The sequence below is a fragment of the Aphelocoma coerulescens genome, chromosome 4A (assembly GCF_041296385.1).
Source record: "Aphelocoma coerulescens isolate FSJ_1873_10779 chromosome 4A, UR_Acoe_1.0, whole genome shotgun sequence".
Classification (NCBI taxonomy): Eukaryota; Metazoa; Chordata; class Aves; order Passeriformes; family Corvidae; genus Aphelocoma; species Aphelocoma coerulescens.
The window spans coordinates 5714809-5739173 of NC_091018.1; the positions used below are offsets into that span (position 1 = coordinate 5714809).

General features: G+C 58.2%; 3 protein-coding genes across 4 annotated transcripts; all 3 read right to left on the reverse strand.

Annotated features, from left to right (window-relative positions):
- Positions 1 to 400: 400 nt before the first annotated feature.
- Positions 401 to 4902, reverse strand: LOC138110346 (diacylglycerol O-acyltransferase 2-like). 2 transcript variants are annotated; one of them, XM_069015099.1, is made up of 8 exons: positions 4795 to 4902; positions 3181 to 3309; positions 2998 to 3105; positions 2675 to 2745; positions 2393 to 2597; positions 1504 to 1678; positions 1210 to 1412; positions 401 to 1067 (listed from the first exon to the last, which is right to left on the reverse strand). In XM_069015099.1, exons 1-8 carry the CDS (start codon positions 4832 to 4834, stop codon positions 913 to 915), a joined length of 1086 nt encoding a protein of 361 aa, XP_068871200.1. In that variant the 5' UTR covers positions 4835 to 4902; the 3' UTR covers positions 401 to 912. The 2 variants fall into 2 exon arrangements, with proteins under 2 accessions (XP_068871200.1, XP_068871199.1); XM_069015098.1 differs by having other exon boundaries at positions 3181 to 3375; positions 4795 to 4895.
- A 1257-nt stretch (positions 4903 to 6159) lies between these two features.
- Positions 6160 to 11058, reverse strand: IGBP1 (immunoglobulin binding protein 1). Its single transcript, XM_069015102.1, has 6 exons — positions 10839 to 11058; positions 10027 to 10326; positions 8663 to 8858; positions 7695 to 7780; positions 6948 to 7051; positions 6160 to 6680 (listed from the first exon to the last, which is right to left on the reverse strand). The coding sequence occupies exons 1-6, from the start codon at positions 11027 to 11029 to the stop codon at positions 6532 to 6534; spliced, it is 1026 nt and encodes a 341-aa protein (XP_068871203.1). The 5' UTR covers positions 11030 to 11058; the 3' UTR covers positions 6160 to 6531.
- A 4010-nt stretch (positions 11059 to 15068) lies between these two features.
- Positions 15069 to 18884, reverse strand: LOC138110196 (protein Wnt-11b-like). Its single transcript, XM_069014909.1, has 5 exons — positions 18814 to 18884; positions 18506 to 18726; positions 17819 to 18096; positions 16819 to 17111; positions 15069 to 16069 (listed from the first exon to the last, which is right to left on the reverse strand). Exons 1-5 carry the CDS (start codon positions 18882 to 18884, stop codon positions 15895 to 15897), a joined length of 1038 nt encoding a protein of 345 aa, XP_068871010.1. The 3' UTR covers positions 15069 to 15894.
- Positions 18885 to 24365: the final 5481 nt, after the last annotated feature.

Genomic DNA, 24365 nt, shown 5'->3' on the forward strand with positions numbered 1-24365 from the left:
CCAGCCACTGCACCAGTCACACACAGCCACATCCCACAAGAGCTGTCCAGGGCAAGGAGAGGGCCCCAGGGATGGCACATCCCAGCCCCACATCCCTGTCCCACCCAGAGAGCCCCTCAGTCACCGCTGAGCAGACAGAGCAGGAGACCTCCCTCCTGAGCCCAGTTCAACCAGTAAGAGCTGCCCCTCACCTCCCATTATATCCAACGTGGCCCAGGTGCACCTGGGAGCTGCTTGGCTGCACCTGAGCGGTGCAAGGGCCCTGCCAAACACTGCCCCAGCTGGAGATGGGACTGCTAGGGAGGGGACACGCTGAGTGACAAGGGCACCCACACGGACAGTGCAGGTGTACGACCACAGTGCTGCCAATCCCAACCTCTGGAACACACACAGACGGTAGTTGGGAGGTTGGAAATCTGTATTGGGTATGGAGATGGCAGGAAAGGCTCATCTAGGGCCACGTGGTCCTGGCTCAGGCCACATCCACAGGTCCCCAAGTCCAGGAGTGTCCCCCTTCCACCCCAGGGTGGGCTGTCCCCCCAGGCTGGTCCCACTCATCATCAGGATGCCACCCCAAAGACCCCACATCAATCCCTGCTCCCATGAGAGCCCCTCTCTCAGCTTGTGGTGACCTGGTTATTCCAGGGGGACTGTGCCCATTGCTGGCCCCAGCCCCACACCAGCCCCTTGCAGGGGACAGCTGTGTCACCCACAGCCCCTCCAAACCCCTTGCAATGGGGAGCCTTTCCCAATCTCCCCCTCGCTTCCCCCTCTCCTCCCACCTCCCGCTCAGGTCGGAGGAGCAGAGGGCCAGAGTGGGGACTGTCACCCGCATGTCCCCCATGCCAGGCTGGCTGAAATTCCCCCTGCAAGAGCCCTCGTGAGCCAGGACGGGGCCGGCGCTGGTGGCACTCAGAGGATGTGCAGCTCGTCTGACTCGGACAGCCCATACTTGGTCTTGTTCTCCTTGAAGAGCTTGAGCAGGGCATGGATGTAGAGCTCGTGGTACCGGTCCACCAGCTCCCGGCTCGGGTTCTCCACCTTGGGCACGGCCACCGGCTCCCCCACTGCCGGCAGGAGAGAGGGGTCAGGATGGTGGTGACACACTGGGGTCGTTGGGGACACAACCCAGGAGATGCCTTCCAGCACCACCCACTGTGGGGTGTCCCCTTACCCCCCACCCTGGGGACCCCCAGCCCCACCGCTCACCCACTGTGGTGATGGGTCTGGAGAAGGGCAGGAAGCCGTGGGACCGGCTGGAGGTGAGGCCACGGCCGTAGAACAGGCAGGGAGCGAAGCCCATCATCTTCTGGAAGCGCCGCTGGATGCTCCTCATCCAGCTGCCCTCCTCAAAGACCACCTGGCGGAAGAGGTCGTTCTCCCCAAAGGAGAAGGAGGGGACGAGGAAGGCCCTGAGGAGGGGACACGGTGGGTGGTGACGGGGTGCTGGGGGCTCCCGGGATCCGCGGGGATGGCAGTGCCGGTGACCCAGCCGTGACCCACCCGTGCCGCAGGGCCATGCGGACGAAACCCTTGCGATTCTTGAGGATGAGCGTGGTGACGCCGGGCCGGCAGGACAGCGACTCGGCCGCGCCGCCGATGACGATGGCCACGGCGTTGCCGGTGCCTTTCTGGGACAGCAGGTACCCGATGGCACGGCGGGTCACCGGGCACAGCCCTGCGGCGGGACGGAGCACCGGGGCTGCGGCACTGCAGTGCCCGGGCACCCGACAGGGACCGCCGAGGGTCCCCCCGAGCGATGGGAGCTGGTGGGAGCAGCGCAAGGACCGTGCAAGGGCTCCTCCTGCTGCCGGCAGGGAGCGGGCAGGGGGGCGCAGGGGGCGGGCGGAGCGGTGAGGGCAGGGTGGGGACAGCGGCGAGGGACGGCACAGGCAGGGTGTAGGCAAGGTGCGGGCAGGGTTTAGGAGGGGTGCAGACAGGGTGTAGGCAAGGTGCGGGCAGGGTTTAGGAGGGGTGCAGGCAGGGTGTAGGCAAGGTGCGGGCAGGGTTTAGGAGGGGTGCAGACAGGGTGTAGGCAAGGTGCGGGCAGGGTTTAGGAGGGGTGCAGGCAGGGTGTAGGCAAGGTGCGCGCAGGGTGCGGGCAGGGTGCGAGCAAGGTGAAGGTGGAGCTCAGGCAGGGTGCGGACAAGGTGAAGGTGGAGCTCAGGCAGGGTGCGAGGTGAAGGTGTCCCTCAGGCACGGTGCAGGCAGAGCACCATCCCTGCCCTGCCTGCTCCCGGGAGCACCATCGCTCCCGTATTTCCCTCAGAGGAATCAGCCCCCTCCCCCGGACCCCCTGCCCGTGGGCACTGCGGGCAGAGCTGGGCAAGAGAGGGGCGGGCAGGGGCTCGAGACAGCCCCACCCGAGCTGGGCAGGGCAGGCACCGCTCACCCCCACTCATCAGGTACTCCCGAAACACGGGCAGGCGGAAGTTTCCAGCCAGCGTAGTGAGGAAGGAGCGGATGCCCGGGAACAGCTCCTCGAAGCCCGTGGAGCCCGTGATGAAGTTGCAGAAGGCGCCGACGCAGAGGATGCCGTGGGGGTGCGAGCCGATGATGTAGTTGTGGCTGGGGGACAGGTCGTGTGTCTTCACCAGCTGCGGGGACAAAAGGGGTCACGGGGACGTGACGGTGGCACCGCCTTTTGGGTGGTCCCATCCCGTCCCGGCCGTACCTTCACGGGGAAATAATCCCGAAAGTGCTTCCACACGGTCCATCGCCGCAGACACGGCAGCCTCCTGCCACCTGCGAAGCCGGGAGGGGCCACAGGAGATGACGCCCAGCCCAGCCCAGCCCAGCGGGCAGCAGGATGCCAGGGAAACGCTCCCCGCGGGCCGCTGCATCCCGCTTCCCACCGTGGTGCTGATGATGGGGGAGCGGGGGGAAGGAGCAGGGCGGGCGTGGTGCTCCCCGTTTTCTGGGAGGGACCCGGGGAAAGGGGGACCCCACCCCCGTCATGCTGCAAAGCTGGAGGAAGGGGGGACACGGCCACCCCACCTTTCTCCGGCGTGTCCCAGTCGAAGATGATCCACACCAGGTAGAGCACGGGGACGAGCCAGAGGCTGGTGAACAGCAGGTAGATGAGGAGCAGGAGGCTGACGGTCCCTGCGGGAGCCGGGCAGGGGGTGAGCGGGTGTGTGGCCCCCCTGGGGACCCCCCCGCAGCCCCCCACTCACTCACCCAGCAGCAGGAAGCTGAGCACCCACTGCAGCACGGCCAGGAGCTGGAGCGCAGAGCGGACGTCGCGCTGCGAGGGCCAGGGCACGGCCAGCAGCGTCCTCAGGGCAGTCTGGATGCTGGCCCGGCTGCCTGCGGAGAGGGGGACACGGCCGCCGCCCAAAACAGCGCGGCTCGCACACGGGCGGGGCCACCGGGCTGCCGGCCAGCACCCAGGGGCGCCGGGAGGGAGGTGGGATGGGAAGGATGAGCAGCTGGGTGAGGAGGGATGGGATGGGATATGGGGGGCGGAATGGAAGATGCTCATCCCCAGGGAGCTCTGGACCATTCCAGGAGGTGGCCCTGGGCAATCAGGGCTGTCCCCAGAGCAGAGAGCACCTGGGCACCCCCAAGCCCAACAGCTCCGTGCACCAGCGGGGCCGAGAGCAGCTGCACATCCTGCTCAATGCCCAGTTCCCCAAGGACAGGACCATTCCCGTGCCTTTCTTGGTGTTCTCAGGGTCCCAGGGGACTTGGGGATTTCTCAGATGGCGCAGCAGGGAGGCACCACACCCAGCAAGTGCCGAGGCCAGCGGCAAGGCCGAGCCAGGGTGGCCGGGGGTGGCCATCCCACTGTGTCCCCACAGGGACACTCCGCTGGCAGCGCAGCCACTCCGCTCCCCCTGCCACCCCTTCCCTCCAGCCGACCTTGGTGAACCATTAACCTCCCTGGGCTGGGAGCCAGGATCCAAACTCCAGGTACGGCCCTGTCCCTGCTCCCTGAAACGGGCCCGAGGTGCCGGCCCTGCCAGCACAGCGCACCTGGCCAAAGGTCCCCCACGCTGAGACCACCCCAGTGTCACAAGAACCTTGTTTTCTTGGGAAAACAACCCCAAATCCACATGTTGGCCAGAGAGATGATCAGGGGGACATGGCAGCAGCCCTGTTCCTGTGGCTCCCCAAGTCAGGGACCCCTGGGTCAGAGGAGAACCACCAACCACTGGTTGAGGAAGCTGGTGGAGTTTCAGTTCTTCCCAGCTCAATCCAAAGCAGGAATGGGACAAGTGAAATAAATTAAACACTGGAGCCATCTCTGGCCCATGGGGGATTTTTCCAGTAAGGAATTTTTGTTGCTTTCTCCCATGCAGCATGCTGGGCTCTGAAAGATCCCTTCCACCCACCCCACATCCCCCAAATCCCAGCCACCTGCAGAATCCAGTCCCTTCTTTTTCCCAGGGAAGACACAGAGTTCTTCCCAGCAAACTTGTGCCCACCAAACAGTTGCTTTTTAACATCCTTCTCCCAGCTCCCATTCCAAAAGCTCCGTGGAAGTCCAGAGCACAGACACAGAACACCCCAGGGCTCTGCTGCCGGCCCCATTCACAGCAACAGGAGCCTCTGCAAACCCAACACTTGGAATTTGCAGGAGCGTCTTGTGTGAAACATTCCCAAATGTCATCCGAAATTTCATCCCTGTGGAGCAACTGTGCGTTTTCCTGTGGAGTTGTCCCCAAATCGCTCCCAACACCCCCTTTTCTCCTCAGCACTCCCAAGCAAGCCGACAGCAGTGACATCCACCAGCTCCCCGCATTGCTGGAGAATCGGGAACCATCCCAACCCGCTTTGGGAATCTCTTACCACTGAGATTCTGGGAGCAGGCTGCGATGATGGTTTTCATGGTGGCAGGAGCGCCGTGGTGCCGTGGCTGGAAAGGTGAGTTGGGCAATCAAAGGGCGCCGGGTTGCGCGTCCAGAGGCTTTAACCAGGTGACCAGGGGGACACCGGCCCTGCTGAGGGGAGGGGACCTGCTCCAGCTGGGATTAGCAGCACGGAGAGGAGCTGGAAGGGTCACACCGAGGGTGAGGCGCTGCTGCCGTGCCGGGCGGTTGCCGCTCCTTGGAAAATCCCGGCTGCCGGTGCTGGCAGGGGCTGAATTCCTCTGGGAACAGTACTGCTGCATTCCCCTGGGAATGGTACCATCCACGCTGGGGTATGTCACAAACACTGCCGTGTGACAGCCCCAGAGCCACCCAAAAATGTCATCCCGAAGCTGCACAGCCACCAGACCATTCCTGCTGCTCCCAGCCCCAGGATGGGCACTCTGCCTCCTGCCCAGGAAGCCTGGAGCGCTATCTGGAGAGGATTGAGGGGGAAAATGATGAGAAAGGGAAATAGGAGCAGCAAAGAGTCAGCACTGAGGTGGGGCTTCAGGCCAACAGCCCAAGGAATGGTGACAATCCACAGGGAGTAAGTCCCTGAAGCTGCTTCTCAAGATCCAGCTCTCCAGAGGTGCTCCCAGGAATTTCTGGCTAGCATTAGTGCAGGAAAGGGATAAACACACCCACAGGGTTGTGGTGGGAAAGTAAGAAACGTTTCCTGGGAGATTTGGAACCCACAAACCCCTCTTGTGAATTGTAGGCACTCAGTACCTGGGAGTAAGGACCGTATTCCCTGCAGGCTTCCTGGGCGAGGATCAATTCCGAGGACAGGGATTGCAGCTCTCCTGCAGCCCAGCTGTGCCCAAATCCTGCTAATAGGAAGGAAAACCCCCAAACTGTCACAGAATCCCAGTGTCCCAGGGCAAGGAGGCACTGTGCAGGTGACACTGCTCCAGGTGACACAAAGCACCAGCCAAGTTTTGTTTTCCATCCCAGTATTTTTACCAGGTTTGGAACAAGTCCGTGCACAGCTACCAGCCCATACTGGGCACTTCCAGAGCTTCCAGCTGTGATTCCTCACCTTCCTGCACACACCTGCCCTGTGCCAGCACCCAGTGACAGGTGCATCCTGTTCTCCCCCAGTCAGGAATGGTGCCAGAGGGATCCAGAGAGTTTCTCCCCCTTCAGGGGTTGTTCTAGAGGGTTTCAAAGCACATTGACTACTTTGTCTTGGAATATGGCACCATTTGTCCCAGTTCTGTCCCTTGTGGGATCCATGAGAGAGTCCAGGGTTCACCCTCTGGAAAAGCTTGGGATGAAAAGCAAGGGAATTTAACAACAAGAACGAGGCAGCACAAAGAGAGTTTATTTTGCTTAAAATAGAGAGGAAAAAAAAATAAATACATCCACCCACAATACAAAGAGCAGTTTCCAAATCCATGGAGCTCCCCTTGGAGGCTGCCTCCACCTGGGAGGGCAGAGGGAGCCTGACCCTTATGGAGCTGCCCCTCAGAGCTCTGGGGCACCCCCCAGCACGACCAGTGCCCCCAGTCTGACACGGAATGCGAACCAAAGCAAGGGGTCACGTGTCCTCCTGCCACCCTGTCCCCTGCCCATCCAGGCAATTCCTGGATGCTCCACCTATGTACACTGTATTCCCTCCTCCCTCTCCAGGTTGCTCTCCCAGGATCTCCAGGCCCTGCTGGCAGCCAGAGCATCAGCCCATGTTGTGCCTGTTGCCGTAGCCCCGGGGGTGTGTGTCCTTCCAGTCGTCCCAGTCCCGAGCTTTCCGAAGAGCTTCTTCATCATCCTCCTCCTCCTGTGTCTCCTGCTGCTGCTTCTGCAGCTCCTCGTCACTTGCACCTGCTGGAGTGGAGGGACAGGGAGGAGATCCAGGTTCCCCAAAGCCCTGCTGGGAGCTGGGCTTGCCAGGCAGCAGGAGTGGGAATCATGGAATGGGCTGGGTCACAGGGGATCTTAAAGCCCATCCAGTGCCACCAGGGACACCTTCCACTATCCCAGGTTGTTCCAAGCCCCATCCACCCTGGTCTTGGACAGGCCAAGCACACATCCCTGTTTGCCCACCCCCTCAAGAGGCTTCCCAAATCCCCTGTTCCCATCTCTGTTCCATACCTGGAACCCTCTGAGGGGTGGACACAACTCCCTGCCTCTGGCGCTGCTCGTACCAGTCATTCACAGTCATGGAGGGCACCGCGGGATAGCCAGCTCCAAACACCCTGCAGTGGGACAGAACCAGGCAAAAACAGGCAATGGAATCCCCTGGAAGGAGCAGGAGCACAGGCACAGGGCTATTCCATGATCCAATCTGTGCTAAGGATATAAGGATGGCACAAGGAGGGCTTGAGGAAGGCTTTGGGGTGAGCCAACTGTGGCCTTCCCGTGCCTGAGGGAAAGATGGAGAGGGCCTGGAGTGGTAGGACACAGGGAATGGCTTCCCACTGACAGGGGGCAGGGTTAGGTGGGATATTGGGAAGGAATTCTTCCCTGTGAGGGTGGGGAGGCCCTGGCACAGGGTGCCCAGAGAAGCTGTGGCTGCCCCTGGATCCCTGGCAGTGTCCAAGGCCAGGGTGGACAGGGCTTGGAGCTCCTGGAACAGGGGAAGGTGTCCCCAGGACACCCCTGGGAACTGAAGCAGATACATGGAAAGCTCAGGATAAATCATGTGCCAGCCATGACAGGAAACCTGGTTTCTATCCCATTCTGTGCTTCAGGCGCTGAAATTCCTGCATGGATTTCAGGGTGCCACAAACAGAAATGCAGACATGAAGGTACCACCTGGATTTCTGCACTTGATGGAATATTTTAGACTCGACATGAGAGTCCTGCCTCAAAGTGTGGTTGGATAATCCCAATCCATACCTGGCCTGAGCAGCATCCCGGGTGAGGATGAAGGGTTTCACTGGAGCTCTGGCTGGCCGGGAAGGGCCACGGAAACCTGCTGGAGCCTGGGATGCAAACAACAGTCACCAAGGAATTGTGGGGATGAGAATTCCCCCTCTGCTTCCCACTCCCAAGTCATTAAAGCTCTTGTAGAGGGGAAAACACCTCAGCTCTCAGAGCAACACCCCAGGATGGACAATCCAGGCCTGAATTTGGTTTAAATCAGGAATTCCAACTGTGCCTGTACAGGAATCACCTCCTGTGCCTCTGTGCCACCTGCTGGGGTCAGAGCAGAGCTGCCAGGGCTGAGCTCAGAGCAGAGCACGAAATGTTGTTATTGTTCCAGTGGAGCATTCCGAGCTCATCATTCCATGGCATCTCCAGGGCACCTCGGAGGAGCTGAGTCCTGCAGTGCCAAAATGACCCCCCCAAGCAGCCCTGCCAGGGGGCTGTGCCAGCACATCAGGAGCCACTGTTCCCAGCAGACACCCCAGGTCACAGAAATCCTGGACATAACGTTCTCACAGGGATTGCACTTCTGTGGGAATGTCATTCCAAAAGGGCTGTAACACCCGGACACGCTGCAGACCAGGAGTGGAGGTTTGACAGAAACCACAGGGGTCTTATTTTAATTCCCAAATTCAACTGATCTTCAGAATTAGGGATCTGCAGAACCCAGGAAAAGCCTTTGCACAGCCCAGTTCAGCTCCGATATTCCAAGCTCCAGCATTCCAGAAGACCAGGACTGTGAGAAACATGTGGCAGCAGAACCCAACCCAAAACTCTGAATTCTGAATGAAGGAAACCCCACCAGCTCATGTTGTGATCGAGCCCAATTCCAGCTGGGAAGTCACTGAATAAAACTCCAGCTCTGCCACTGAATTCCTCTGGGATTCATCCCACCATGCCCATCCTGCAGCACCCAGATTCCAGGAGAGCTCCCTCACCTGCCTGGCTGCATCCCTGCTCCTCAGGATCACCAGCTCCTGCTCGATGCTCTCAGTCTCCTCCAGGCTGGTGCTGATCCATTTCTGGATCTGGAGGATGTAAAACTCCCGGATCTGATCCTCATCCGCCGTGCCGCTCTCCACCGAGCTGCTCATGGAGGCCAATTTGTTCTCCAGCTCCTTCTTCTGTTTGTATCTGGCTCAAACACAGCAAAATCAGATCATGGAATCATTTTTCTCCGGCCCAGCCCAGCCTTGGAGTCTTTACCACCCTTTCTAAGAGGTTCAACAAAATTTCATGGAGGTTGTGCTGGTTCCTGTTGGAATTTCAGCCTCTCCTGTCTCTTAAAAGCAGCTGTAAAATGACATTAAATTCAGAGGGGCCTCGATGGTTTTATTCTTCTCCCAAACATTGAGGAATCCTTGGAAACTGAAACCTTCCTGGTAAAATTAGGCAAGACTGGAAACATCAGTCTCCTGGAGAAGGCAGGACTGAGAAAAATCAATGGAATGGCTGGTTTGAGTTGATTCCATGGCACACAAAGAGAATAAAACACTTTTCCAACTTCTGTCTCAGGTGGTTTTGTGCGTGCAGGTGTTTTTTTTATAATATAATTTTGGCTTTTTGACCTATTCAGGAATTAGTTATTAAAGGGGAGAACTCCCTATATAACAAACTTCCAAGCGAAATTTATTTTTACTTTTTCAGGAATTAGTTAGTAAAGGGGAAACTACTCCTGTAAAACACTTCCAGACTAAATCCTTGTGCCCTCCTTCCCTCAGTTATTGTCACCTGAAGAATGAACAATAAGAACCAAGAACCTTTGGGAGATGAGAGGACAAGGAGCATAAAAGAGTAATTCTAAACAAGAAACCATTCCAAATTACAATATAAATCGTGTTTTGCTATGTTTTTCTATCCAATTTAAGCAGGTCCAGCCCAGTTTGGACCTCCCAGTGTTGCCACAATGAGCAGTTCAGTGGCCAAAATCCCAACCAAAGCACCAAAGGCACCAACCACCTCTTTTTCAAGCTCTAATGTACCCACTGGTAGGAAATTAACGGTTTGGAAGTCTTTATTCTGCCAGCAGTGATTAAATAACTAATGGTAAAATTAATTATTAAAGATTAAAGAGCTAATTATAGGGTTTTGAGCAGGTTTTCCTCAGAGACCAGAAACTGAAGACTCTGTCCCTCTCCAGCCCTACCTATTAAACAATGAGCTGCATCTCTTAAAATAAGCATTTGATGATCAAATTATTCCAACGCCCAGGGAAGCTCTTCCCTGTCCAACCCTGCACTGCCTCAGGCTCCTGCTCCTCCCAGACCCATTCCCAAAGCCCTTCCCACTGCACAGAACCCACCTTTCAATTTTGGCTGTCCTACTCATGGCCATGGCCACCAGGTTGGGCTGGGCGGGGTCCCGGGGGGCCGAGGGGCTCCCGGCTCCCTCCTCGCTGGAGGTGCCGGGGGACAGCTGGAAAGATCCCAGCCCGTAGTTCCTGCAGAGCCTGAGGAAGCGCAGGAAGTGCTCCCGGGCAGCCTCCAGGTGCTCCCTTCTCCTGCTCAGGTCCACCTGCTTCAGCGTCAGGGCTCCCAGCAGCGCCGGCAGCAGCATAAATTTCAGGTCGGCAGAGGCGATTTCCTCCAGCTCCTCGTTCTCGCTGCGAGGGAGAGATCAGGGAGTCCAGGAAAAGGAATGGAGATGGGAAACGGGTTGGAGTCATCCTGTGAGGGGCGGCTGGGGCAGCAAAGGAGGCTCAGGGGGGACCTTGTGGCTCTGCACAAGTCCCTGACAGGAGGGGGCAGCCGGGGGGGTCGGGCTCTGTTCCCAGGGAACAGGGACAGGAGAGAGGGAACGGCCTCAGGCTGGGCCAGGGGAGGCTCAGGTTGGACAGCAGCAGGAATTTCTCCATGGAAAGGGCACTCAGGCCTTGGCAGGGGCTGCCCAGGGAGGTTTGGAGTGCCCATCCCTGGGGGTGTCCAAGGAAGGACTGGAGGTGGCACTCGGTGCTCTGGGCTAGTGACAAGGTGGGGATCGGTCACAAGTTGGACTCGATGGTTTTGGAGATCTTTTCCAACCTCAGTGATTCTGGGATTCTGTCCCGCTCCCGCCCTACCCCTGCCCTGGCCGGGGACCCTCCCTGTCCCCCTCAGACGCGTCCCCTGCGCTCACCTGAACAGCTCCAGCTGCGCCACCATGGCCGCCGCCCGCTGCAGCGCGTCCAGCCCCTGTCGCACCTTCTCCTGCACGGCCGGGGCTCCCGAGGAGGGCTCGGTGCTGGCCTCCAGCTCGTCCCAGAGCCGCTGTCCCAACGCCAGCAGCTCCGCCAGCCGGGGGCCGCCCGCGCCCGCCTCCGCCATCATGGGCCGGGAACGGCGCCGCCGCCACTTCCGGCACGATCCGGAGCGACCGTACCGGCCCCGGCCGCCATCTTGGGGAGGTCACTGCCATAGCCACCACACGGGGCGCCATCTTGGGGAGGTCACTGCTAGAACAAGGACGGGCGCCCTCTTGGGGAGGGCACAGACACAGCCGGGACGCGGGTGCCGCCATACTGGTGAGGGCAGGCTGAGGGGCAGCGGCCCCGCTGGGCGCCGTGGTGGCCCCGCTGGGCGCCGTGGTGGCCCCGCGCTCGCCCCGCGGCCGTGGAGCCCCCCGGGACCCCCGCGGCGGGCGGGCACCGCGGGCAGGCACGGCTCGGCGCGGCCGGGGGCGCTCACAGGCCTCGAGTGCCTGCACTGTTTTCCCTGCCAGGTCCTGCCTGGCGCACGGGCTCGCACGGGTCCTGGCAGGGAGCACTGGGATGGAGTCTGGGAAAGTGGGAAAAAATGTGGATAATTAAGATAAATTTGCAGAAAACATTCGTTCTCTTGCTGTATAAAAGGCGTACACAGTGGAGATCCTTGATAATGCAGTGCTGGATGTCAAAAAATATAAATTTATTTGTTTAAGCACAGCAGCTTCCTATTCTTCTCTATTCTTTCTACAGTACAAGTGGGACATGCGACCTTTCTCCTTTCTTTTTCATCTATTTCGCTCCTAAAATCTCTAAAATTCAACCAGGCATTAGGCAGGTTAGGGTTAAATCTGTGTTTTTGGGAGCAGGTTATTTCCCTTAGAAATGCAGGTGATTGACCTGTCTGTGAGCAAAGTATGGATGTAGCAACTACTACTACTGCTCGTTACTGCTGAGTAATTCTAACTCAGCCTCTGAGGATGACTCAGTTTATTATTTATTCTGTTTGTTTTCTTCATGCCTGTGTCAGATTGGGCAATAAATTGTTACTCACAGAGCCCAGGAGCGCTGTGGGTCCTCAAAACCTGTCCGGCCGCAGGTCTGGGCTGATGGGAGGATCTCCTGGATATTCCCAGCGGCATGGCAGCCCCAGGGTGCTTCATGGCCACCAGTGTCTGCTCGGCAGAGGAGAGAGTCCCAAGGCTCCCTCCTCACCGGAATGGCTGCCCAGCCTGGGAGAAATCAAATCCTTCCCTGTGAGGGTGGGGAGGCCTTGGAATGGATTTCCCAGAGAAGCTGTGGCTGCCTCATCCCTGGGAGTGTCCAAGGCCAGGCTGGACGGGGCTTGGAGCAACCTGGGATAGTGGAAGGTGTCCCTGCCCTTGGCAGGGGGTGGAACGAGATGGGCTTTAAGGTCCCTTCTACCAAACCATCCCAGAATTCCATGATTCCAAGGGACGGAGAGCTGCTTCTCCTCTGAACCCCCGGCAGCCCCTTTCAGAACTGACCTTCCAGCTACACCCAAAATTCCTCAGGCTGCAGCTGGATCCCCCTCGGGTCTTATGGCTCTTACTCACCCCTGTTTGTCCCTGTCCCTCAGCTGAAGATCCCCACACGGACAATCCCTGTTTTTGTTTGTCGTCCTTAGAGCACCACAGCACTGCTGAACAGCCCGGGAATAAAGGAGAACAGAGAGGGAAGGGTTTTTCCTTAAATACAGGCGTTTACTCATGTGTGTGTCTTGTGGTGTGATGGTGCACGGACCAACCATCCCAAAGGTCACAGCAACATCCCCCAAATATTCCCAGCAGTGCAGGTTGGACGGGGCTTGGAGCAACCTGGGCTAGTGAAAGGTTCCCTGCTCGTGCCAGGGGGTGGAACTGGATAAGCTTTAAGGTCCCTTCAAACCAAACCATTCCAGGATTCCCTGATTCCGTGAGATGCTGATGCACAGCTGAGCCCCTCTCTGGGCTTTCTCCTCCTTCTGGCTCAGCTCTGTGAGCAGCACAAGGGAAAGCAGGTGCAGGTCCTGATCCACATTCCAATGGGAGCTGCAATCCAGGGCTATGCAGAAGAGGTATCCCGACGTATCCTTGAACACAGAGTCATCCTTCCTCCAAAATACTTAATTACAATCAGTTTGTTGCCCTTGCTCAGGTTACCCTCCTGGAATGAGTTATGCAGTATGAATATTATAATATTCAATTATAATATAATAGTCAACGAATAAAGAAATAAAAGGAAAACTAAATAAATCAGTGTTTTAACAGCAAAATCAAAAGAATCCGTGAAAAGCACTCGCCTTCCTCCAGACTTTGTTGTTTGCACAAGTTTGACCAGCAACAAATAACCACATTCACACCAACGTTACTCCCTTAAAACCCCTTAAAACGCAGGGATCATTCCCACTGCATCCACCCTCTGGCTCCTGGGGGATGCTCCCAGCCCTGCAGATCTCACATCCCTGCTAATTCCAGGTGTGGGCCCGGATCCCAGCTGCTCCCACTGAGAGCATTGTCCCAGAGTTCTCACCCCCTGCCAGCCTGACCCTTTGCACTCTCCAACTAATTCCGACGCCTTCCCATTTCCCGCAGGATTCCGGCTGCACAGTGACCCCTCCAGTCTTTTCCCAGCTCTTCCCTGTCGGGCTTGGAATCAAGGAGGGAGAGGAGGAGTGGATTCTGCATATTCAGCACTTGACCCTGCCTTTTTCCCAGGCAGAAATTCCAACGGGACCTCTCTAGGAGGGATCCCGACGGCTCCCCTGGGCATTCCTTGCTATTGTGGCTCCTCTCCCCCAGGCGCTGCGTGTTTGTAGTTACCAAATGCAAATCACATTTCCCACCCTCCTGGCTGGAGTTCTCCACAAGATCCTTCCCGGTTTTTTATTCTCCTCTCACCAGCTCGTTTTGCAATGCGCGGCGGAGTTCGCAGCCCCTGCCGGTGTCACCTCCCTGTGATCTGGGATGCGCTGGGAGGTGGATGGAGGGAAGGCACCGAGGCAATCCTAATTTAGTACCTGCAGCCCTCCGGACACAGAAACTGCGGCTGTTTTGCAGCCTGGCCGCTGCAACTCCTCTTCCTGAGGAATGCCGGGCACTGACCCCTAATTGCATTTTAAAAGGAAAACTCGAGATAGCTTTCGGCCTTGGGCAGCTGCGGTTTTCCAGGTGCTCTGGGAAGGGAGATGGCAGCAGGCAGAGCCAGTCAATGGCACATTAACAACTGATAACGAGGGTTAGCTCCCTCCTGGCGCTCCCTGAGCTCGGGCTCAACTTCCAGCCCCTGCATCCTCTCGAGCCACCTCCGACTCCTTCCCTGCTCGCACGGAAACCTGGAGCACATTAAGGGGAGGGGATGTTTTACAAGGAAAGTTCATGAATTGATTCCGTGACCCAGCAGAGACCATTAAAAATGATGGAATGGATATGGAAATGAGTAATCGCCCAGCTGGGCTCGGGCTGAGCGCGGCCAACTCCAGTCAATGGGAGCCAAAAATAAAGCGGAGCTGCTGGAGCTCTCTGGGAGCTGCAGGAATCCACACGAAGATTCCCATCCCATTTACCTGTCCTCCTGGTGCTGTGGAGTCTCTCCAGCACTCGTTTGGCCTCACCCTTCCTCTCCAAAGGCTGCACCAGCAGGAATCTTATCCCACCCAAGCTCTTGGCCAGATTCCGCCAAGGGAAATGTGGGAGCCCCCACCCCTGACTCCCAACCCCTTGCTGTTCACAAACACCCTTGGCTAGTCCAGCCCGCATTCCCAAGGATCAGAAATTAACCCTGGAGTGCCGCAGTTTCCAGCACCAGCCCTGAATCCCAGGCAGCCAGTTCCCAGGCAGCTGGAGACCTGAGGCAGCAGGGGATAAAACAGGAGCTGAGGCTGGCAGGGATCTGTAATTAAAGGCAAATCTGGGCCAGTGAGAAGCAGAAAGTTGAAAGTGAGCTGGTCCTCAGATATGTGTAAGGAAATGTATGGACACGGGGCTTTATGGACACAGGGATACAGCCTCGCTTTCTCCAGGACCAGCTGGGAAGGACAGGGAGGAAATATTGTCCTAGAAAACAAGGCACAGAGAGTTATAACATATTTATAACATATTTATTTTAAATCCCACACCAGAATCCCGCTTACAGGAAGTACAGAGTCTAAAGGTTCTTTCTTGCTTCCCCAAGGCCCTGGAGTCGTGTCCCCTCTCCAGGCCAGAATTCCAACACACCTGGCCCTGAGGGGTGGAAGGAGTGGGCTGAAGACCTCAGTGGGCCAGAAGGAGGGGCAGGAAGGACAAGCCACGAGAATTTCACGTACTGAGTGAGTGGGCTCCCACCTCCGACATGGGGACAGAAGCTACAGTGATGCCATGGCTGGGCTGTTAACACACGGTCAGGTGTGGGTTTGCCAGGCTGCCCAGTTTTGGCAACCCCCAGGACCTCTCCTGTCCCTGGTGTCTCTGCCATCAACAAGGCAGCACCATCTCCATGCAAATGAGATGCTGCAAAGGGCACTGGAGCAGTGTTTTCCCCTGAGGAGGAACATCCTGGATGAGCCCACAGCAGAATCCTGTTCCCAACGGAGCTGCCCATGACCCCCTCACCCGAAGCAGCATTCCATCCCTGCAGCCTTCTCCCAGTGGATAACTCCACCCACTCCCATCCATCACTCCTGCCTTTCAGGCCGCTGTCAGAATCCTCCTGCAAAGGGACAATGGCAGCCCAGGGTCCCCGTTCCCCCAGGAGAAAGGGGCCTGTGGAATGATCAATGGCTTCTCCCAGCTGGAGACAGAGGGCTGGCCACTGACCAGCTGCAGGAGGGCAGCTTTGTCCTGCCCTGAGGTCTGGGTTGGAAGGACCAGAAGCATCCCAAAATCTCTCAGTCTGAGGTTTTCCATGAGAGACAAGGCTTCCTGCAGAGCCTCCTCCTTGCAGGGGGCATCCCTTGGGATGGGCTCCTGGTGTCCAGCCGTGCCTGGTGGGTGCCAGCATGAGCTCTCCTCCTTATTTGCAGACGTGTCTCTGCAGGCTGCGCCGGCAGCGCCTGCACACCACGGAGCAGCACCAGCGGTAGCGGCAGTGGCAGCGCTCCGTCACCTCCTCTGTGTAGGTGTTGTAGCCACGGCCACAGCACAGCAGGTCACAGCTGTCACTGCCCACAGAGCTCCTGTTGCACGGCCTGGGGAGAGATGTGGTACCTGGGGACCTGCCCTCCCAGGCTCTGGCCTCTCCCAGAGCTGGCGTGCCCAGAGCAGGAGGCAGCAGGGTCATGGAATCATGGAATGGTGGGGTTGCAAGGGACCTTAAAGATCACCCAGTGCCACCCCTGCCATGGGCAGGGACAGTTTCCACTGTCCCAGGTTGCTCCAAGCCCTGTCCAGCCTGGCCTTGGACACTTCCAGGGATCCAGGGGCAGCCACAGCTTCTCTGGGCACCCTGTGCCAGGGCCTCCCCATCCTCACAGGCAGGAATTCCTTCCTAATATCCCATCTAAACCTGTCAGTGGGAAGGCATTACCTCTTGTCCTGTCCCTCCATCCCTCCATCCCTTGTCCCAAGTCCCTCCCCAGCTCTCCTGGAGCCCTTTTAGGGTCTGGAAAGGTCTTTGAGCTCTCCCTGGATCTGTCTCTCCTCCAGGTGAGCACCCCCAGCTCTCCCAGCCTGCCTCCAGAGCAGAGAGACTCCAGCCCTCAGAGCAGCTCCGTGGCATCCTCTGGACTTGTTCCAACAAGTCCAGTTTCTGTCTTGTGTTGGGGTCCCCAGACCTGGACCCAGCAGTGCAGGTGGGGTCTCACAAGACAGGGATTCAGAGATTCGGGGATGCAGGGATCTGCTGCAAGCTCACCCCAGCCCATCCACGCCAGCTTCCCAGGCCGCTCAAACCCAGCGGTACAGGCACTCCTGGAACAAGAGGCTGGGTTCTTCCTACCTGTCCTGTGTCCCCAGAGAGCCCAGCTGGGGGTTTGGGGTGCAGTAGTCGGGAGAGTTGATGAGATAAACAAGGTCCATCTCTGTCACTGGCCTGGCATCCCCTTCCTTGGGGATCAGCTGCTTCCTGGGCCCCACGAGCCGGTGGGTCACCTTGAGGGCTGCCAGGTACCTGGATTTGAGGTCAGAGGCGATTTCATCCAGCTCTGGCAGCCCTTTCCAGCAGGTCTTCACTGAGCAGGAGCCTGAAACCCCGTGGCATTTACACCTGGTATCCAGGGAGTCCCTGAGCACCTGCAGAGCACAGAGAAACAGGTGAGTTTGCCTCTCAAACCCCAGGGATTGACTCCCAAGGACACCCATGGGAAGTTTCAAGGGGTGGAAGAGCTCAGAGCTGAATATAAGGGGGTGATCAGGGGCTCAGCCTTGCTTCAATCCCTTCTGATAAGAACCTGATCCTTGGGGAACTTCCCATGGGAGCTGACAGCAGGGCTGGGGGCTTCCCAAGCCTCACCTGGGGAACAGGAGTGGATGGAAGCAAATAGACTGGATGAGCTGGAGAGCCCAGTGGAGAGGGGCAGGAAGAGCTGTGTTTCCAGTGAGAAGGGTGGAAAGAAGCACTGGGAGTATTGGTGTGAGGTGTCAGATAACTGGGAGTACTGGTGTGAAGTGTCAGATGTGCTGGCTGTGGAAAGGGTGTGGGATGTCTGGGGGTGGGAAGCAGTGGGGGGTGTCTGCTGACACACTTTTTAACCATTTAGTTGCCTCCCGATGTTCAGGACATCCCCAAAACCTGGCTGGTATCTGCTGCCTTAAATCAGGGACCTCTGCCCCTGCAGCAAGGGGTGCTGGGCTCCGTCTGTCCCGGGGGGCTCAGCCCCACTGTGTGACCCACTGCAGAGTCCCGGGGGGCTCATGCACCCCATCCCAGACTACAGCAGCCCTGGTGGGCTCCATATCCCCCACCCCATACTGCAGAGCCCCGGGGGTCCCGCACCCACCGCCCGCCCCACGGCTCCGTTGTGCCGGTTCACCGCCCTGAGCCCGGCCGCGCCGCCGGTGCCGGCTCTGGCGGAGCCGTCGGTGAAGGCGGCTCCGAGCTGGAGGCCGTGGCTCAGGTTGTCCCCGCAGCCGCCCCAGCGGGAGCCGGGCGCGGGGGGCTCGGAGGGGCCGGGGCCGCAGGAGCACAGCGGGAGCTCTCCGGAGGCGCAGGAGCGGGCGATGCCCTGGGCCACGGCCGCTGCTGCCAGGGCGTGCACGAAGGCGGCTTCCCGTGTTCCTGCGGAGAAAACAGGGGTATTTCCTTCCTCCCCGCCCAGCCAGACTCCCCTCTCACACATCTCACAGTGCAAGGAGTTTCTTTATTTCACCTTGCAGCAGGATAAACCCGAGGCCTCCCCATTTTTATATTTTAACCTGTGGCCCCCCCGTATTGCACTGCCCGTGTCCAGCCTGTATCCCCACCTCTTCCCCCGCTTCTTTCAGAGCCCTGGCAGCTGTTTGAAATGGAAGCTCCTGTCTGTCACCTTCCCCAGATGGAAGTTACGCAGGATTAACACCGCGTAAAGGCAGGATATTTACTCCAAAACAGAAATCCAAGGCAGAAGCCACCCGGGAACGCGCCGCCAGCCCGGGCTGCCCCGGGGGCAGAGCGGGAGCGGCGGCACGGCGGGAGGAGCATCCCTTACCTGTGAGCAGGTCGCGGCCGAAGCTGGGGGCACGCTGGATGGAGGAGCAGTTCCACCTCATGTCCGCAAAGCTCTGCTGGCACAGGGCCTGCGTCCGGCGGGCGGCCCGGACGATGCTGGGCATCACCTCCAGATGCCGGCGGCACAGCTGCAGCTGCTCCGGCACCAGCAGCCGGCAGTGCTGGCTCTCGTTCCAGGCCACCCCGCTGCCCGCCAGCCCGCTGTGGGGAGAGCTGGGCGTCACCGAGGGGCCACAGCGCCCCGAGGGAGCCGGGGGCAGCCCCGAGGAAGGGGAGATCCCTACTCACAGCCACTGGATGGCTGCGGAGAGGCCCAGCTGGCACAGCAGCGCGGTGGCAGCGGCGGCGGGGCGGCCCATGGCCGGGAATGGGGCTGGGATGGGGACTGGGACTAGGACAGGGACAGGGAGCAGGGTTGGCGCTGCTCGGCCCCACCACCTCTTTTGTAGCAGCGGTGGTGGCGAGTCCTGCCCCCCGGGGAGGGGAACAAAGGCGGTTTCGGTGCCATTCACAGGGTTAGGGACAAGGAGGGGCTGGAGGGGGGTCCAGCTGTCATTAGCAGTGACCGTCGCCAAACAGCACCTGGGAGGGGGTTGAGGGACCAGCACTGCAGGATGTTCCCCCAGCGCTGCCAAGGCCAGTGCTGCTCATGTCCCCAAAGTTCCACATCCCCACGGATTTTAAATCCCTGCTGGGATGTGACTCCACCACTGCCCTGGGCAGCCCTTTCCATGAGAAATTTTCCCTAATATCCAACTAAACCTCCCCTGGCACAGCTCGAGGCTGTGTCCTCCTGTCCTGTCCCTTGTTCCCTGGGAGCAGAGCCCAACCCCCCTGGCTGTGCTCTCCTGTAGGGTCAGCACAGGCCCAAAATTTCTACCTTTTTTTCTTATTTTCTTCACAAAAAGCTTTAAAAAGTACATTTTTCCTTGACCCAGAGGAGTGCACATCCCTGAGCTGGCACAGGCACCAGCCCTGAAGTGCAGGCAGGAGCTGCCCAGGGTGCCACAGCCAGGGCTGGCACGCGCCTGTCACAAGGTGCATTTCTTGGGATCTCTCCCTCCTACAAGTACAAAACCAAAAGTGCTGCCTGGTGCCAGTGAGGAACCAGGTAGGCCGGGATTTTCCCAGAGTGGGAGGTGACATTTGACACAAGCCCAGCTGACCCCAGGTCTTGGAAAGGGTCACAGATTGAAACCCACTTTTGAGGCTTTCAATTTCTCCCTGGCTGTGCTACTTCCCCTCTCTCTGGAAAGTGCTTTTCCTTGACAGAACCGAACTGGGAGTTGGTTGTCACCCCTCCGTGACCTCTCACCTTGGCAGGACATGCCTGGATGGTTGATCATTGTCCCCTCGTGACCTTCCTTTGACTTAGGATCGTGTGCACTAAAACTGGCACACAGGGCTTGAGCTGTTGTCCTTCCCAAATTATTCCCTCGGGATGCAAAGGCCACAGCTCATTGTGCTGCAGCAATGGCCCTTGAGGAAGGGTCCCAGGTCACTCCCAAATCCCGAGCAGTTACAAGGGGATTGGTTAAAGGGCGGAGAGAAAAGGAGGAACACAGGGATAACCCAAGTCTATATTCCCTAAACACCAAATCCCGTGTTTTGGGGTCTGTCCCTTTTGGCTTCCAGGTTAACGTCTTCTCAGGGAGTGGATGGGGTCTCGTTTTGGGACCTGGAGAATCTCCAGGGTGTTGCCAGGACAACACAGGGGTTGGATGGCAGCTGGGAAGGCACCTGAGTTCCCAGGAGGTTCAGAAGCTGTGAGAGCGGTCAGGAAAAGCTGCTGGAGAGCAGAAATGCAGAGAGAAACCACTCCAGGATGGGCTGGCAGGAGGGAATTCCCTTCACAGGTGATGGGAGCTGGGATCAGCACCAGGACAGGTGAGCTTAGTCCCACCCCATCCCTTGCTTTGGGATGGGAGCTCACCCTGGGGACTGGGCAAGGGGAGCAGTGCCAGCACAGGGAACTGTGCACCGATGTCACAGGCTGCCACCTCCCACCAGAGGTATTTTTACCAATCCCTCTTCACAGGAAAGTTTTGCAATGGCTGAGTAGTAGGAAAAACACAAACCCTTCCTTTTAAAGCAAAGCCAGCCCTCCTTTGAACGTCAATTCCTCTTTTTAGATCAATCCTTGGAACAACCGGAGGGTGAGTGCTAAAAATACCCCTTCCTTCCCCTCCCAGGCTGGGCTGGCTCTGTGGGAAGGAGGGAGGCAGGAGGGGATTCCCAGCCCAGGAGAGGCTTCCCTTCCTCAGCTGAGGCTTCACTGGCAGCAGGGAGACCAAAGGAGCCAGGAGAACATTAGGGAAAGGTCCCCTCCACCTGCCTGGTGTTGGCCATCCTGGGGACACAGGGAGGGGACAGCTCCAGGAGGGGCTCAAGGGGCAGAGCTGGTGCTGGGTTGGAGCTCCTGGCATGAGGCTTTAGTGGAGGAACACCAAAGAATTGTCCTGGATGGCCAAAGGTTGGTGTCCCTCACTCCTGGGACTCAGACAGGGGCCAAAGCAAACACCGGTGAGTGGTTTGTGACTGGTGTGAGCACACGGCGTCCTCATGCACCATCCCAACTCCCCATGGCCTGTGGTTCCCAGGCTCAGACGGGACTCCAGAGACCTGCCAGGGGTTCCCCTACCACCAAAGTGTCCCCGCAGAACCCGGTGACCTCGGCTCCCCACCCTCACCTACCGACCGACCCCGTGAGCAGCCACATCCTTTGCGTGGAGGCTGTGCCAGTGTGGTGACAGTGACGCAGGGGCTGGTGGCACGTGGTCATGTGGCACTGACGTCCCAGCTCCTGCCACAGCCCAGGGGCTGGGGGTGAGATTCCTGCTGCTGGTGGACACTGGGAGCATCCTGTTCCCTCTGGAGCCTGGGGACAGTGGGACAATCACCCTGGGTGGCAGGAGCCCGTCCTGCCGTGGGGCTCTGCTTTCCTTCAGGGACACCGTCCCCTTCCTCTTTCCAGAGCAGAGCACGGGACAGGTACTGGGAACAGGCTGGGGGTGGAAGGGACCTGATCCTGCAGATCCTCCCAGTGTCACCTATCCCCACAGCCACACAGAGTCCCAAATCTGGGAGCAGGGCCAGCGGATCTGCACCTGCTGTGAGGATACAACAGGAGGTGACACTTGCCTGTGACAGAGCTGCCTGTGCCCCTGGCAGTGTCCCCGTGCAGGCAGCCCAGGCACAGCTGGGAGGGAGGATCCAGCTGCAGAACATGTGGCAGCATCTGCTCCCCCCCAGCCCGGGGAGGTGACCCTGCAGGGCTCTGCAAGGCCGGGCGGACCCGGGGGGACACGTTCCCCATCTGCCACAGCCCGAGGCGCCTCGGGATGGAGGTCCCAGCCCGGCCAGAGCCCCTGGAGAGGAGGAAAAGTGTCATGAACGACACGCCCGGCCTTGCCCCCAGGCTGGGAAGAGCTGCCAGGGGAGCTGTGCCAGTCACGGAGTCGCTGTGGCAGGAAGGGATAATGGGAAGCAGCCCTGCGGATGGGAAGCACACAGGGTGGTGTCCTGGAGGTGCCACCAGCCTCTTGTCCCGTCCCAAAGCCACAAAGAAAGCGCCACACTCACCAGGAGCACATCCCAGGCAGCTGGAACATGGCACGAGGACGGGCTTTGGTGAGATCCAAAGGATTTGGGAATGGGCACTGCATCAATATGGGGGAAAAGGAAAGAAATGGTACCTCCAGCAGCCCTCTGGAAGGGGATGTACCTTCTGCTGGGTGAAAGGAAGCCTTATCTTCCTTATCTTATCAGCATGGGGGAGGTCTGGGTTAATTGAGGCTCTGTCTGAACACAGAGGAGGAGAAAGGGCTCTCCTCGCTCTGCCATGCTGGGGTGGCCTGAGGAGAGAGATAGGCCAGGCACTTCCCAGGATATCCTTCAGCTCCTGCAGCAGATGAAGCTCTGGATCATGTCCAGGGAGAAAAAAAGAAGAGAAAGGGGAGAAGAAGCACTGCTGTAATTGAAGTGAGTTGAGGGAAGGTAATTTCCGCCCGGGTTAGTGAAACAGCTCGGTGGAAATTTCTGATAAAAATCTATTCTTCTTTGAAAATGCAGATCCAGAGAAATGTGAAGGCTTTCCACTGGAAAGAATGAGTTTTGCTGGATTTCTCAACCAGTTCTCTAGAAAATTTGTCAATGGTCACAACATTTTAATCACTGCTGCTTTTTTTGTCAGACCAAAATTTACACTCCCACCACTCTCCAGCCTGACATGAAAATGCAACATTTTTGGCATCGCCGCTTTATTTGTTCAAAATTTAATATTCTACAGATCTTCTGCCCTCCTTTTGGATCAAGAAAATGCTGGAGATGCCAAGACATGCCTGGGATAGGGAAACCATTTCGCCTAAAGCACGGGAAGCTCCGGATGAGGAGCAGTGCAGAACTCAGGACAGACCCTGGGTTTCTCTTGGCCTCGTGCTGGTTCTGAGGACACAAATGTGGTTTCATGCCACCCCAGTGTCCCCTGGGCCAACACAGGCTCACCCCATGCCCTGCTGCTGGCCAAGCTGTTCCTGGGGCTGGGAGAAGGGGACATTGCCCTTGGATTCAATTCTTGGCAAATCCATGCAACCACAACCTGGAATCCCGTTTCTCTTTGAGCTGGGAAAGCACACGGACATCAATAACAGTGATAACCCAACACCATTGCCCTGGCTCATTTCCACACCTTCACAGCCCCTCCTTGGCCTGGGAAGTTCCACCTCTTCCCCCCTTACCCTGAGCTTTACACAATCCTTAGGGTTGGAAAAATCCTCTAAGATCGAGTCCAGTTATTTTGGAGCTTTTTCTGTGGGGAAAAATCAGCCCCAGGATTCTCCCCCCCTATTTTTAGTACATTTTTCAGCAGATGCTTCAATCCCCAGAGAAACTTCAGGATCAGCAGCTGCTGTCCCCAAGTGCCACTGCCCCGAAGGGGTCAACCCCCGCCAGCTGCTGCTCCGCGGGGACACGACACTGGATAAACACGGCTGGGGACACTCAGGATGCCCGAGGCAGCGCCTGGCACCGAGTGCCGGCAGCACATGGTGTCCCTGAGCACCCGGTGGTGCGTGGTGTCCCCGCCCGTCCCCAGCTCCGAGCCTAACGCGAGGAAGATGCCGGTGGGAGCGGCAGCACAAAGGGCAGGACATCTCCTGGTGATCGAGTGGGAAGCACGGCCTGGGCAGGGGTTAAACGAGGAGCAGAGGCCACTGAAATGCACCAGAAACACCCAGTGAAGGCACTTTGGGCCCCAAAGTGTCCCTGCAATGTCACCGAGTGCTGGGGCAGGAGGCTGGCACGGCATCAGGGATGTGCTGAGCTCACCCACCTGCTGTCCCAGCACTTGGGGGGCACTGGAAAAGCAAATCCCTGCCCCAGGGACAGTCTGAGCTCACCTGGGGACACTGGGACAGCAGGTTCCTGCCCCAGGGAGCTCAGGTGCCACCCGAGGACAGGGGACACAGTGCTGGGGAGAAGCCCCAGGTGGGCACAGCAGCTCCTGGGACACTCCATGCCCAGAGCCCAGCTGGCTGCAGCTCCCCAGGGATGGCAGCTGGGGACAGCACTGGGGACAGAGCCGGCAGGGGTGGAAATGTGGGGGCCACCAAAGTCACCATGGGTCCTGGAGCTGGGTGCCCAGCAAAGGACAGGAAGCTGAAGCCCTGACATATCTGACACCAAAAATGCCCTTTTTGCTTCCCAGTAAAACCATGATAAGTTTGAAAGAAAAAAAAAAAAGGAAGAAAATGAAGTAATTGGGATTTTAAGTAACTTCCAAACCCTTTTGTTCCCACAGCTCCAACCCACCAGGTGTGTGTGGAGGGGACTGGGCCCAGCTG